The following is a 13,050-nucleotide window of genomic DNA, read 5'->3' on the forward strand; positions in this document are numbered from 1 at the left end:
GTATCTCCCCGCTATAATAATCAAAATGTCTCTTCTTGTTTTATCGGCTAAGGGGCTCTTATCAAGAAAAAGAGAAAAGTGCTTACTTACTAAATGTTGTGAGTAATACAAAATAAATGTCATGTGATGTATGAGGTGTACAGATTGAGTTTCACAAATATAGTAACATTTATGTAAGTAGTTTATATTGGTAAAATATCTTGTACTCGGCATATTGAGATGAGTTACACGATTGAGTATGTCACAATTATTGAAAGAAGAATTTGCAATATATCCATTTTGAGACAGTTATGCTTTAGTCAACAAAGTGTGTGTCCCTCCCTATATTGGCACTTTGGGTAACCAGCACAATACTAAAGGACAATTAATGAGTTAAGTAGTCCAAGAGCATCTAGCACTCAATATCTAAATGTACAAAAGTCAAAGCACAAATTGCGTCGAAGAAACAAATTGCATCTGATGTTCAAAATCTTCCAAGAGAAGTAAAGCACTAAATATAATTTGTGACAAATTCGTCCTTATCTGACTTGAGGAAGGAAGATGTTATCTATGAACTAAAGATAACATCTCAACGAATATATGAAGTCCCACGATACTATACCTAAGTTTGATACTATTTTAGTTGGTCGAGGGAAAAAAAGCTTGATACTATATTTTCTAGACAACTAAAAAGTAGCATTGTTGTGTCAAAACACACCTAAATTTTAATGCAATAGTAATCCACTACATTAAATTAAAGTCATTTGGTGAAGTTCAAATACAAAAATTAAGATTTCATAGAAAAAATATATAGAAATAAGTAGACTTGATATAAATAAAAACTATTTAACAATCAAGTAATGCAATTTAATATTTACAAAGAATTATTTAATTATAACTTATAGTAATTTAATAAAAATAATATTTACTATAGATTTAGTTTAATTTTTTAATGGAAGTGATAGGATATCGAGTGGTAAGCTAAAAGTTTCTGATGCTAATAACACAAATAAGTTCCCATTAAACAGAATCAAGTAGATTTCTTTCCCCACAAAATATTGTATAAAGAATGAAGAAACCTTTTACAATCGCTCTTGGAAACACCTTTGCATAACCCGAAAAATTGATGCCTTCATCAATACTCGACCCAAAAATTATGACACCAGAGATTTAAAAAACAAAACTTTTTATACCATCCCTCACCAAAAATTACCAATAAACCAAATGGCGACCCTACATACCCACCCGTCTATGTGACAGGCAATAAATATTACAGAACCGTATCAAAGAATCAAAATAGACTGGTACAAATAGACTATAAAAGGGACCCACAAAAGGGTAAAACTGTAAAAGAGACATGATGACAAGATAGTCAAGGCAAGAATGGGCACCTTCCTCCCAAGGACAGTCCCAAGCAAAATAATCATAAGCTGTACTCGGGCCTCAAGAAAGTGCCAACTCCACAGTTTCCTGAATGCAACATCATCCTATCTAACCAATAACAATGGGAACTTCAGTTGCATAAAGCTCCAATAACTTCAAAACTGCAAACTCTTCAAAAACCGACTCGTGACCGCAGAGCCAACAAAAGCGTCACATAAATTGGCAACCCTCTGTTTCTTCTAAAGAATGGCTATAGCTGAAAACTTTGGAAAAAGGCACAAGTATGGATGTATATCGAGAAGCTTAAGAAACTGTGGCAGCTGATGCTTTCTCTAGTTTTTCCTTTTCAATTTCTACTCTTCTCTGCTCAGCATGCTGAGCAACACCATTAGCAAGAGCTTGATAATTGAACTCGAGTGTCTGGCTCAGACTCTCAAACCTCAATGGGTCTGCTGATTGTATAACTAAAAAATATAAATTGAAAACGTCAGCATGTCAAACAGCATTGGTGGCAATTATGAACCTAAAGATTTGTTAGCGTACCTTTCATTGTATCCACAAAGAAAATAAAAGGATCCACATCATCAATTGGGGACTGCAACTCTTCATCATCGCTATAATCGTCATCTGAATCATCATCGTCGTCATCAGCAGGCCGGAATGACTTTGCCTGTGAGCAACAGATGCAGAATGAGAAAAGAACTCTTCAAATTAAGTTCATAATAAATTTCAGTGTAACAGTAACTGGCTAAAGCATAATTAAACCGTAGTAAAAACAAAAGGCATAATTAAACCAATAGCAATGAATGACCAGTTCAGCTTGCAAAACATTGAATCAGACACAATAGTTATTTGATTCAATTATTCAACACCTTCGGTATAAAATAAAATAGCTTCGCAATAGTTATAAACTGTTAGAATTCCTGCTGGTATTTTTTTGGTTCAATGTTAGAATTCCTACATTACAGCTCAGACATGATACATAAAATCCCTTTACTGCATGAAGACACCTGTTCATATCATTGATCTAGACTACAATCAAATCATATCCGCATGTAAATGTTTTGTATGCCCTAGTTCAGATCAACACACCTGTTCAGCCAACTTTCTAAGAGTGAGAGTATCAGCTTCATCCCCATCTTCAGCGAGAATACCCATTTCCTTGTCATCAACATTGCCATCCTCATCTTCATCATCAGTTTGAAAACCATCCATATCATCATCATCTTCAGCTTCAGCTTCTTCCTCTTTTGCAGCTTCTGCAAAGTGAGTTAACAGACTGAAAACTAAGTACTCACCAACACAAACAAATTTAAAGCATACCCGAGCAAGACAGATATGAAGGAACTAATCTACTTTTCATTAATATAATCATATTGTGATATCAAACTTAGAGAAACGCAGACAGAATACCTGCAACTTGATCCTTGTAGGCAACTAGAAGATCAAGGGTGGCCCGGAATACCCTGCCCAAAGCCTCCCCGGGCAATAGATCAGCTGGAAGTGCCAACAATGAAATTAAACCGAGGCAGCACACTTTCTTCTCATGTTCCCTGCATAAAGATGGATATAGTTTACCACAATAAAGCTTATGGAAATATCAAGTAACACAGGATCAGTCAAAAGGGGAAAAAGAGCATACCTTTTGAAATTAGCACGCAAACCACTCTTTTTGACTTGTTGCAACAAAAAAAACCAAAGATGGAATATTTCTGAAGCCACGCCCAACTTTTGCAATATGCTGAGAGTCAGTGCTGCATTGTAGTAAAGAGCATCTGCAATCTGAAAAAATATCTCTTCTTAGAAAAAATTACGTTGGGATGTCACTTTCCTATCTGACTAATATCTTTGGCAAACTTACAACCGATAAATAATAACTCATTAAGAAGCTGCAAATTTATGAAAATTCTATATAGAAACTAAAGCAGCCAATGAACTTTGACATTGGCAGTCGAGGAAGTGCAATCCATGCAAATAGTAAAGGGACCTTTAGGTGTTTGTAACAAAACTACAACAACAAAAGCTTTTTCCACCGGGTAGAACTGACTACATAGATCAAACGATATTACAATGTCACCTTTGCATAGAAAACCATCATATACAAATGTTTATATAGCCAAAACATAAAATCCATCTACTTTTGATAAATTGAAACTCAATATATCTGGCAAGTCCAAAACAAGAATTAATTTGTTAAGTGTCGAGTTAACAAAGCTCCAGAACCCAATGGTTTTCACTAAACAGTGAAAATTGACAGGAAAATCCGAGTATTGATCATGTCAAAACATCATAACCAGGAAGCAACAAAAGCAATTTCCTCATGATTTCATTAGTATTGATTGAAAGAGCCACTTACCAATTGCATGAAAAGGCATTTCAAATATGTCTTTTGAGTCCGATTCAAGCGTTCAACCGTAATTCTGAGATATGGCTCCACCCAGTGATCCACCTGTCCTCTACAATTCTGGAAGACTACTTCAATAAGCTTTGGAGCTGGCACAATATCGTTATCCTCCATATCTTTATCAGCCATAATCTGCAACATGATATACAAATAAATATCGGTAACAGGAAAAAATTATTATTATTATTATTATTATTATGATCATCATCATCATTAATCATATATCATTAAAAATAATAATAATAATAATAATAATAATAATAATAACAATAATAACAATAATAATAATAATAATAATAATAATAATAATAATAATAATAATAATAATAATACTAAATGCCAAGTCCAACCATACATGTGGTGACAAATTACAGTCTAAAATAACTCACAGATGAAACCATGTTCCATAGACTTTGTTGATAGTCAGGATCTTTGCAAGTAAGGAAGTGAGCCGTTCCCCTTGAAATATAGTTGTCCAAAGGAACTAAAATATCTGCAGAGGTTTAAAACTTTACAAATAAGTATATACCAAAGTGACATTGTATAGGATGGAAAATCCATGTTAATATAAATTATAAAAATATAATTACAAATGTGGGGATGCTATGTGTGGTCTCTTTGTGATGCCAGAAAAATAGGATAAATCAAATAGAAGTAGGCAAAACTGTAAATTGATTGGTTCTCCAACAATACTACAGTAGAAATCCCAGTAAAGGTGGGCAGCCTTAGTACAAAGGAGTAATTTTGTGGAAGACTGTGCAAGGTAGAATTATATGGGGAAGATGGGCCTCTAAAAAGGAGTTTCCAACCAAAGGATCCGCCCAAAATTTGAAACAGAAGATCTAAAAGAATTACATGAGGATGTGTGAAGAGAGAAGTATGACTTGCACAAGTTGCTGTGTTGGTGTGCCCACCCAACAAAATCAAAACCTGTAAATCTTACTAGCTCTGAAATACTATATCCACAAGGTATTCTCAATAGGAAAGGATCGCAAAGATTAAGCCACGACAACCACCAAGCCATTTCCCACTAGGTGGGGTTGGCTACATAGTTCAGTTGGTGTTATAAAGTCCAGTTACATATTAGGTCCAAAGATACACCGTCACCTCCACATCTCTCTTAACAATTTGGCCTATAGTTTTCCTCAATCTCCGTCTACCTCTAATCATTGGACTATCTTTAATTAAATTTACTCTCCCAACCACTTTTACTACAAGTCTTCTCCATACATACCCAAGCCACCAAATAATCCCAAGGGTCTCCTCCATTCGGTGAAAAAGAGACAGAAATCATTAAGCAGTTAACAATTTTTTAAAATCTATGAAAAGAGAAGTGAGAAAACATTGGAGCATAGTGGGCAAATAAAATTCAACAAGGGCCACACAACCCAGATCCCCAGCAATTTGGGATATTGTGGATGAAAGAGTCCGAAAAACAACTAGCCCGACAATTACAACACAATGCAACCGCTTACAAACAGGAGGGTCACAAAATATGCTTGTGGAGCTTGAAAAAGAAAGCATCGGAAAAGGAAAGGACACCACAAAACTGTAAAAATAGCACGGCCAGGAATACTTCAGTGTATTAATTAGAAGCTATGTGTCAAAAAAAATCTTATTTACCATATCTTTTTTTAATGATTTTTCTAAGATGCTTAAAGTTGTGTGCATCTTCAGGTTAAGTCTGAGACACCAACGCGACTCTACTTCAATTGAATATCGATAAATCAACAGGCCATCCATAAATCATTTGAACTAGGCACTTCATCAAAAACAGAGCAAAAAAAAGAGTCAATATGTAGTTAAGAACCATACTTGGAAAGAAATCAATTGCCCAATCGGCCAGTGCTTCCATCATTATTGGCCAAAGACTCCACATCTCCAGAGATATTGATGGAGAGAAAAATGTCATATATGATACAATCTCCAAAACTTCTTCGAAAACCTCTGTAAGCATGCATACAAATAATGAAAATAAGCCAGCAAATCCAAGTGAAAACAAAATTTACAAATCATAATATCATAGCAACACAAATACATCCAACTTAAAAATCTCATAACAACTTGTCACATTTTCTTACATACTATAGACATATTAAAGCTAAAAGTGTAAGAACTGTTGTAATTTCTTACAACCAAAATAAACATTTATCAAAGTGAAAAGTCAAGCCCCTTCGCCATGGCTAAAAAATATATATTTCACAGCCCATAACATTAATGGCTGAAAAATATGCTGCTTGTTTTTTGCAGACTATTGGCTACCTTCTAGAAGAGATGCTCAATTATACATTCGTCAAGTCTACTCTGATTTCAATAGATGTTGGGTGTCTTTTAAAATGTTGGACTTTTTTTGTGTGAATAGCTTTAATGGCCTTGATAGAATTAATAAGAAAAACTTTTTCCATCAACACATATTTACACCATATACTGTTGCATTTGGATGGAGGGCAAATCATATATTTTTAAGGATATTACATTGGCAGATTGGTCTGATTCTGATTTGACATTTCATTTGATATAAAGAGTGCAGTTTTTCGTAAGGGGACTATTTTGTTTTTTATAAACAAAAATTTAGATTAGGGCATGGTCGAAGAGAACCAACAAACTCGTTGAGGATTTATAATGGGATTTAACCTACCAACTACAGAATCCTAGATTTGAACCCAAGTCACAACGAGTGTGAGCAAAAGGTCCAACCATCTATGTCAACCGCAAATGGCACATAATTTGAGTAATCTACCAAATTAAAACTGTATTTGGACCAAAATACAGAAACACACACAAAGGTCAGAAATATCCAATTTCTATTTCTCATTCCATAATCTGAATTTGATAATCCTATCAGTCCACTCCAATTATCCACAGTCCAAACTTTGTTCATCACGTCACTTTTTACTTTCATGAAATTTGTATTCCTCAAGTCTACCATTACACATTTTCATTTAACAATAATTATGAAATGTTCATTCAATTTCCCTTTAACATATTAATATTAAGAGGGCTATCAACAAACTTTCTAGTAAATGTTCATTCATCAAAAAGCTTTCCACAAATAATTTCTGCTAGGGTAGATAAATATTTTGATTCGACAGTAACAGTCAGACAATTTAATTACTCAAATTTGTGAATTGAAAATTTAGTTCGTTAAATAAAAGAACGTCGATTAATTTAGTTCCTTCTCAAAATTTAGCGTCCAAATGGATAAGAAAATATACAAGGAAAATTGGGGGTATGGGTCCTGCACAACAAAAAATAGCAAGGGGGGAGTACCTTGACCATCTGTTGTTAACATTCTTTGCATTATAGGAAGCAAAGTTGGCTCAACTTGCACAAAAAGGTGAGGAAGCCTGCTCACTGATTCAAGGATTGTGCTAATAGCACGTAAACAACCAACTGCGGCCAAAGCGCCTGGATCATCAGCTTCATCATCAGCTTCTGCAGAGTTCATACACCTCCAGAATGCAGCAGCCTGTTGTAGAAAATGGAATACAAAATGTTATTCTACAGAACAGTACACAAAATCGGACAGATAGAAGAAAGGGCAAAAATTAATACCAAATTTTGACACAGCCCTAGTGCATAAGGCGCCATCTCTTCTCCAAACTTGTCCACAATAGTCTCCAAAGTAAATACAAGGTCCTCATTCTCAACCTCATTCATAAGTTTGAAAAACTCTACATAAAATTCCAGTTGATTAAATTTAGTCAGCAAGTCAAAATAATAATTATGAAGTGAAGACAAAATTTCCATGCCAACATACCATCAAGAAGTTGAGGAAGAATGGGACGAATTTCATTCAAATCTGCATTATTGAGGAATACAAAATAAAGTATAAATATTAAATGTATAGAAAAGACGGTGCTCAATACAATAACAAATCGAAACAAAAGAGTAAAACCTACCTTTGCATGCTTCAATGAAAGAGCGCAAGGCAAAAACAGAATCAACACGCACAGGAAGTTCAGAATCTTGCATTCTGGATACAACACACTGCAATGCCTTCCGGAAATTGTTCTGATCTGAGAAGGTAATATGGGCATACTGACCAGCAACCCATGCTGCCTGTATTTCAAATAAGAATAAAAATCAACATAAATATATAAGAATGAAGAAATTAAATATTCCTAATCATTGACTAGAATCAAAGTTAACTTATATGAAATTAAATCAAAATATGGAATTTGGAAAAGATTACACCATTCCCTTGTTTCACTGCGTTATATTTTATAAATAAAAGGATGAAATACGATAATCATGAGGTAAAATCAATAATTTGGGATCAACTTAATTTGGGATCAGATTGTCATGTATAAAGGCTTTTTCCTGTTTTGGTGTTTTAAAAACATTATTTAGGATTTGCCTGTTTTGATATATACCTTAGCTCTAAGGTGGCCAACAGGACTGTTGAACTCAGGAAAGACATGTTGAACTAACATGCGCTCAAGTTCAGATTTGTATGGCTCGGTCTGCTTCAATTTGTCACAAAGTGCGCCAATAGCAAGAAGTGCACCATCTTTCTGTCTATAGGGCTTGGATTCTATAGAAGCTTCATCATACCTAGCATAGCAAAACCATAAATATTCTACCAAAGTATACACAATTCATTCTAACATTAAGCAAAGATGTTACCTTCTAAAAATTTCAACTATGAATTGAATAAACTTGTGAAGATTTTCTTTTCCTCGTTTCCGAACCAACTCACTCACAAAATCCATGGAAGCAGTCCTAGGACTATACAAATCTTCAATTATGTCTGTGACAAAGAATGGGAAACAATAAGCAATCACAATGCAATTTGTGGAAAAATGTTTCAATGTTTATACACCAACAGGACTTACCATATCCTTTCCTTACATATTCATGCGGATCTTCTTCCCAAAGCTTTTGATCATTGTCACTAAAGCACATAAGGGGGAATACTATTTCAAATAGTAGGACATCAAGTCGAGGTTGCAGCAGAGCATACATACTATTCCTTGAAATACTGCATATATTAAAACATTCAGGGAGAAAGAATCAATATGTTGCAACACAGCAGCAACAAATAAAAGCAGTCAAAATAATAACTAATATTCTCAATTTAAAATGCCCTTGCTATCCAGAATACAAAAACTTGTCACATGGTCTGATTGGAAATTTAGAAATGAAATATATACTTCCATGATAACAACTACAGCAAAGATGTACAGCAAATCTTCTAACGTAAAAAGTTACATCACATTCAAGAACTACACTATGTTAAAAAAATATAAACAAATAAAAGAAGCAAACATGAAGTAAAATCCCAAGATTTTGCGACTATGCTTGCCCTCGGCATGATTATGAGTATACACAATCCTATTTTGATGGATTGGAATCAGGTGGAACTGCCCCTGTTAATCATTGAATAGTATAACCTATGATCTATGAAATAAAACGATTCTGCAATTATGCTTATGAATGAATTTAAATTTATACAAGTATGTGAATTGTGAAGGGTGATTTAAGGTTTTAATTATCTTACCTGTGAAATATGCTTATGAATTTAAATTTACACAAGTATTTCAAATGATTAAAGGTTTTCTTTATCTTACTAATGCTACTTCAATGTGAATTGAGCCTACCTGTTACTTAGATACTGAAGAATCAAGTTGATAACTCTGTCAGGTAAATAACCCCCTACTCGAATGGCATTTAACAGGTTCAAGTGGCACTCCAAAATCTTCCCTGCATAGTGCTTCTGGAACATTTGAGCAAAAGCTTTGGTTTCAGGATTTTGCAGCTTCAAGTCTCCAAAACTGTAACACAGTAATTTAAAAAGACATATATAAGTTAAGAATCAATCAATCATACAACAGAAATACTCACATTACTTTAATTCACCACATCAAAACCATACCGAGTATAGAGCCTATTTAGAATATGAACAGTCCATTTCTTGACCTTCCACCAACCCCATGACTTTCTAACATCAGGATCAACAGGCTGACCTTCCGAGGGCACAGGTCTCTCCAATACATTCAGAAAAAGTATCATCCAAGCATTGAAGATATTTTGATCAAACAACAGTTTTGGAATCTCCAACTGAATAAATTCACCAATAAACCCATAATAGCACATGTTAATCATGTGGACTTCAAGTGAAGTAAAGCATCAAAATAATGAGGCAACAGACAATGGCACAATGCTATGGATTGTAAAATAATATCTGAGTGAACAGCACATTAATCAAGACAAGGATATACAAGGTTATTATAAACTATGACTTTTTCAGTGTCTAACTATATAATTTTTGCTTTATATTTTCACTGATAAACAAATTACCTCTGAAAAACATGTTACAAATATATATAAACATGCAAAATAACCCCTCTTTGGAAATTCAGCCTTAAATGTGGTCCGTCCCTATCCACCTTAATTGCGGCATTTGGGCTTCGCTCATTGCTGTGTCCAACACTTTCATTGGGTTGGGTGTGAAGGGGTGGGTTTAGTCTCACATTGCCTAGAGATATGGCCTATGCAGTGCTTATAAAGTTTGGGCAGTTCTCACATTAAGAGTCATTTTGGTAAGTATGGTATTAAACTATGACTGATTAGGCCACTCGTTACCAATTCATGTTCAGTCTGGGGCATGAGGAGAGTGTATGGGAGTCCCACATTGGATGTGATATTTCCTAAAATGTGTATAAATTAGGGCATCTCTCACCATACGATTTTGTGGTGTGGACTTAAGCCCGGCAAATTCTAAGACCTCTTATTATTTATTTATTAAAATTTAATCAGGAGAGAAAAGGAGCATCAACTCAACTTCAATACAAAAGGAACACATAATACACATTAAATAATAATAATCCTAAATTCTACAGAATGACTGTCAATAAAAGAAACATGCAATCTCAAACAAGGATTGATCTACAACATAACACTGACAATAAATTCTGTGGTTTATGAAAAACAGGAGTAGGAAAAAACTTACATATATGGAGGACCAGAATATTTTACAGATAAGCTTGATTAAATCTGCTATTTCAAATGATGGATTAACAATCTGGACAAGCCTGCTAAATATATTAAGAAGGTGGGGAAATGTTTCGTCGACAATGCGATAAACTGGTGTCCTCTCTTCATCTGACTTGAACCTGCGAAGACAAAATGTGATGGTTAACATAGCTCCTGTAGGCCTAATGTAGAATAATTACTAACCACCAGACATGAGCAAAAGCAGCAGCACGATTCTTTTCAATCAAAATAAAATAGATGGAAACATACTCATATTTTCTAGACAGAATCCGTAGCACAAATAAGGCACCATAGACTTGTTGATCCTGTAGGTTATGCTTCACCCAGTCAAGAAGACGAGGCCACTGTTCAGGGTAATCAGCATGTATGATTGTTTTCAGGCATTCACCTAGTTGTACCCTACAAACACAACATGTGAGAAAGGAACAACACAATGGAAAGAAACATACATTATACAAAGGAAAAATAAATCTGCCACAATGTTTAGACTATCATGAATTCATGATTAATCACTAGGTAAACAGAATCATCAAATCAAGACATCAGAGCATCCAGGAAGTTGCTGTCAAACACAATACAGCCACAGATAAACAACTGTACCTCAACAAAGGAGGAACTTGAGTTACAAACGTGAGAATGTGATCCCTCACCAAATCTTTATCACTCTGCAATATCTTTTGTTGGGTATCTACATCAACCAATAGAGAAGCAAACAATCAGCAAAATAAGGTAGTACTAGTATTCATTATTTCATTATCTAAATTCCATTTCTGATCAAAAGCATACCAGAATCAGGAGACCAATTTTTCGCAACAAAGTTCTTGAAATGAATACTAGCCACTTGTCGTACACTCATATCACAGTTGTTGTCTACAATGATTTGCAACAACCTCACCAGATGCTGAGGTGCAAACTGGAACTGTACATATACAATATATAAATCCATTATACTTCAAAAAAAAAAAAAAAAAAAACTCTCTGATTCAAAAAATAATAATACCCTATATAAATCAATTATATTACATTTCCATTTCATTCAATTGAATAAAATTACCACTATATTCAATTAATTAACACGCAATTACCAAAATCCACTTTATATTGAGACAAAATGGACACACATACTAACAGACAATCAAAATTATGCTAAAGAAAGTGATTGATTTATTTATTTAACATTCAATAAAATCATAAATACGCACACAACAAAATTCAAAACAATCAAATTCAACCACTAATACATTCAATTAGAACTAATAACACCAAAATTCACAAACAAATCAAAATCAACACGTTTAACAAATGTTTATACTTCGTATACACTTATCCAAATGTAAATCCAACTCAAAACAAATCAAAAAACTAATCAAAACACCAATAATCAATCGAATTTACACTAAAATTGAAAAACGAAGAGACTAATACCTGATTCAAGCTCTGTTCACCAGCTTTCCGTTCATCAGGATTGGGACTGAGAGCAGCTTGGAGTATAACAGCAAGACTAGGAAGATCCATAGTGCAAAAAACAAAAAAAACGATCAAAAAAACTTCGATCAACGCTGAAAACGAGAATTGATTAAGCGATGATGAACCTAAACCCTAGGAAGAGATTCTTCTAGGGTTTAGAACACCGGTGAGAATAACGATGAATCGAACAGAGAAATTGTTGTGATTTTGAGAAGAGGAATGAGAGAGAGAATGAAGTTGAAATAGTTGGAGGCTATTTAAACTTCTAGGGTTTACGATTACGGGTTTTTAACCATTTTTGCTACCACTGTGTTATTAGGAGTACTTGTTCTTTTCTTCTTTTATTTTATTTTTTTTTTACAATTTTCACTTGTAAGAGGAAAAAAAATGTGGATAATTCTATTAAATAATGGTTGTTTGATGTTAATCCTAGGGCTAAAATTTTTTTAGGTTGAATTTATAATTTGACTATGATTTATTAAAGAGAAAAATGAATATCCACTGACAGTGTAAAATAATTGTCAACCAATGAAAACCATGTTTTTCGTCACGTCACCCCACTTAACCCCACCTTCTTGATATGACATGGAAGATTGAATCATTCTAATTGGTTGTCCGTGTAAAATTAAATTACATCGATGGTGCGTGTTTATTAAACTCTTTATTAAACGTGAGTTGTTTGATTTTAATTTTAAACCAATAGCTTTGATATACATCATGTTTGTTATAGATTTTTTCAAAATAGATTCTTGTAGTGTTTCATAATTTTGAGTAAAAATAATTTATAGAGAAATTTTTTATTAAAGTTTCAAATGAAA

At 33.9% G+C, this 13,050-nt stretch overlaps 1 protein-coding gene across 1 annotated transcript; it reads right to left on the minus strand.

Annotated features, from left to right (window-relative positions):
• Window positions 1–993: 993 nt before the first annotated feature.
• On the minus strand, window positions 994–12,606 carry LOC123889904 (importin beta-like SAD2). The gene is made up of 22 exons (XM_045939417.1): window positions 12,191–12,606; window positions 11,552–11,684; window positions 11,366–11,453; window positions 11,015–11,164; window positions 10,722–10,884; window positions 9,645–9,829; window positions 9,370–9,543; window positions 8,605–8,750; window positions 8,396–8,519; window positions 8,143–8,323; window positions 7,669–7,828; window positions 7,527–7,568; window positions 7,322–7,440; window positions 7,037–7,235; window positions 5,582–5,713; window positions 4,156–4,259; window positions 3,719–3,898; window positions 3,005–3,144; window positions 2,776–2,915; window positions 2,455–2,621; window positions 1,906–2,032; window positions 994–1,826 (listed from the first exon to the last, which is right to left on the minus strand). The coding sequence occupies exons 1-22, from the start codon at window positions 12,278–12,280 to the stop codon at window positions 1,666–1,668; spliced, it is 3,105 nt and encodes a 1,034-aa protein (XP_045795373.1). The 5' UTR covers window positions 12,281–12,606; the 3' UTR covers window positions 994–1,665.
• Window positions 12,607–13,050: the final 444 nt, after the last annotated feature.

Source organism: Trifolium pratense, linkage group LG6, assembly GCF_020283565.1.
Source record: "Trifolium pratense cultivar HEN17-A07 linkage group LG6, ARS_RC_1.1, whole genome shotgun sequence".
Classification (NCBI taxonomy): domain Eukaryota; kingdom Viridiplantae; phylum Streptophyta; class Magnoliopsida; order Fabales; family Fabaceae; genus Trifolium; species Trifolium pratense.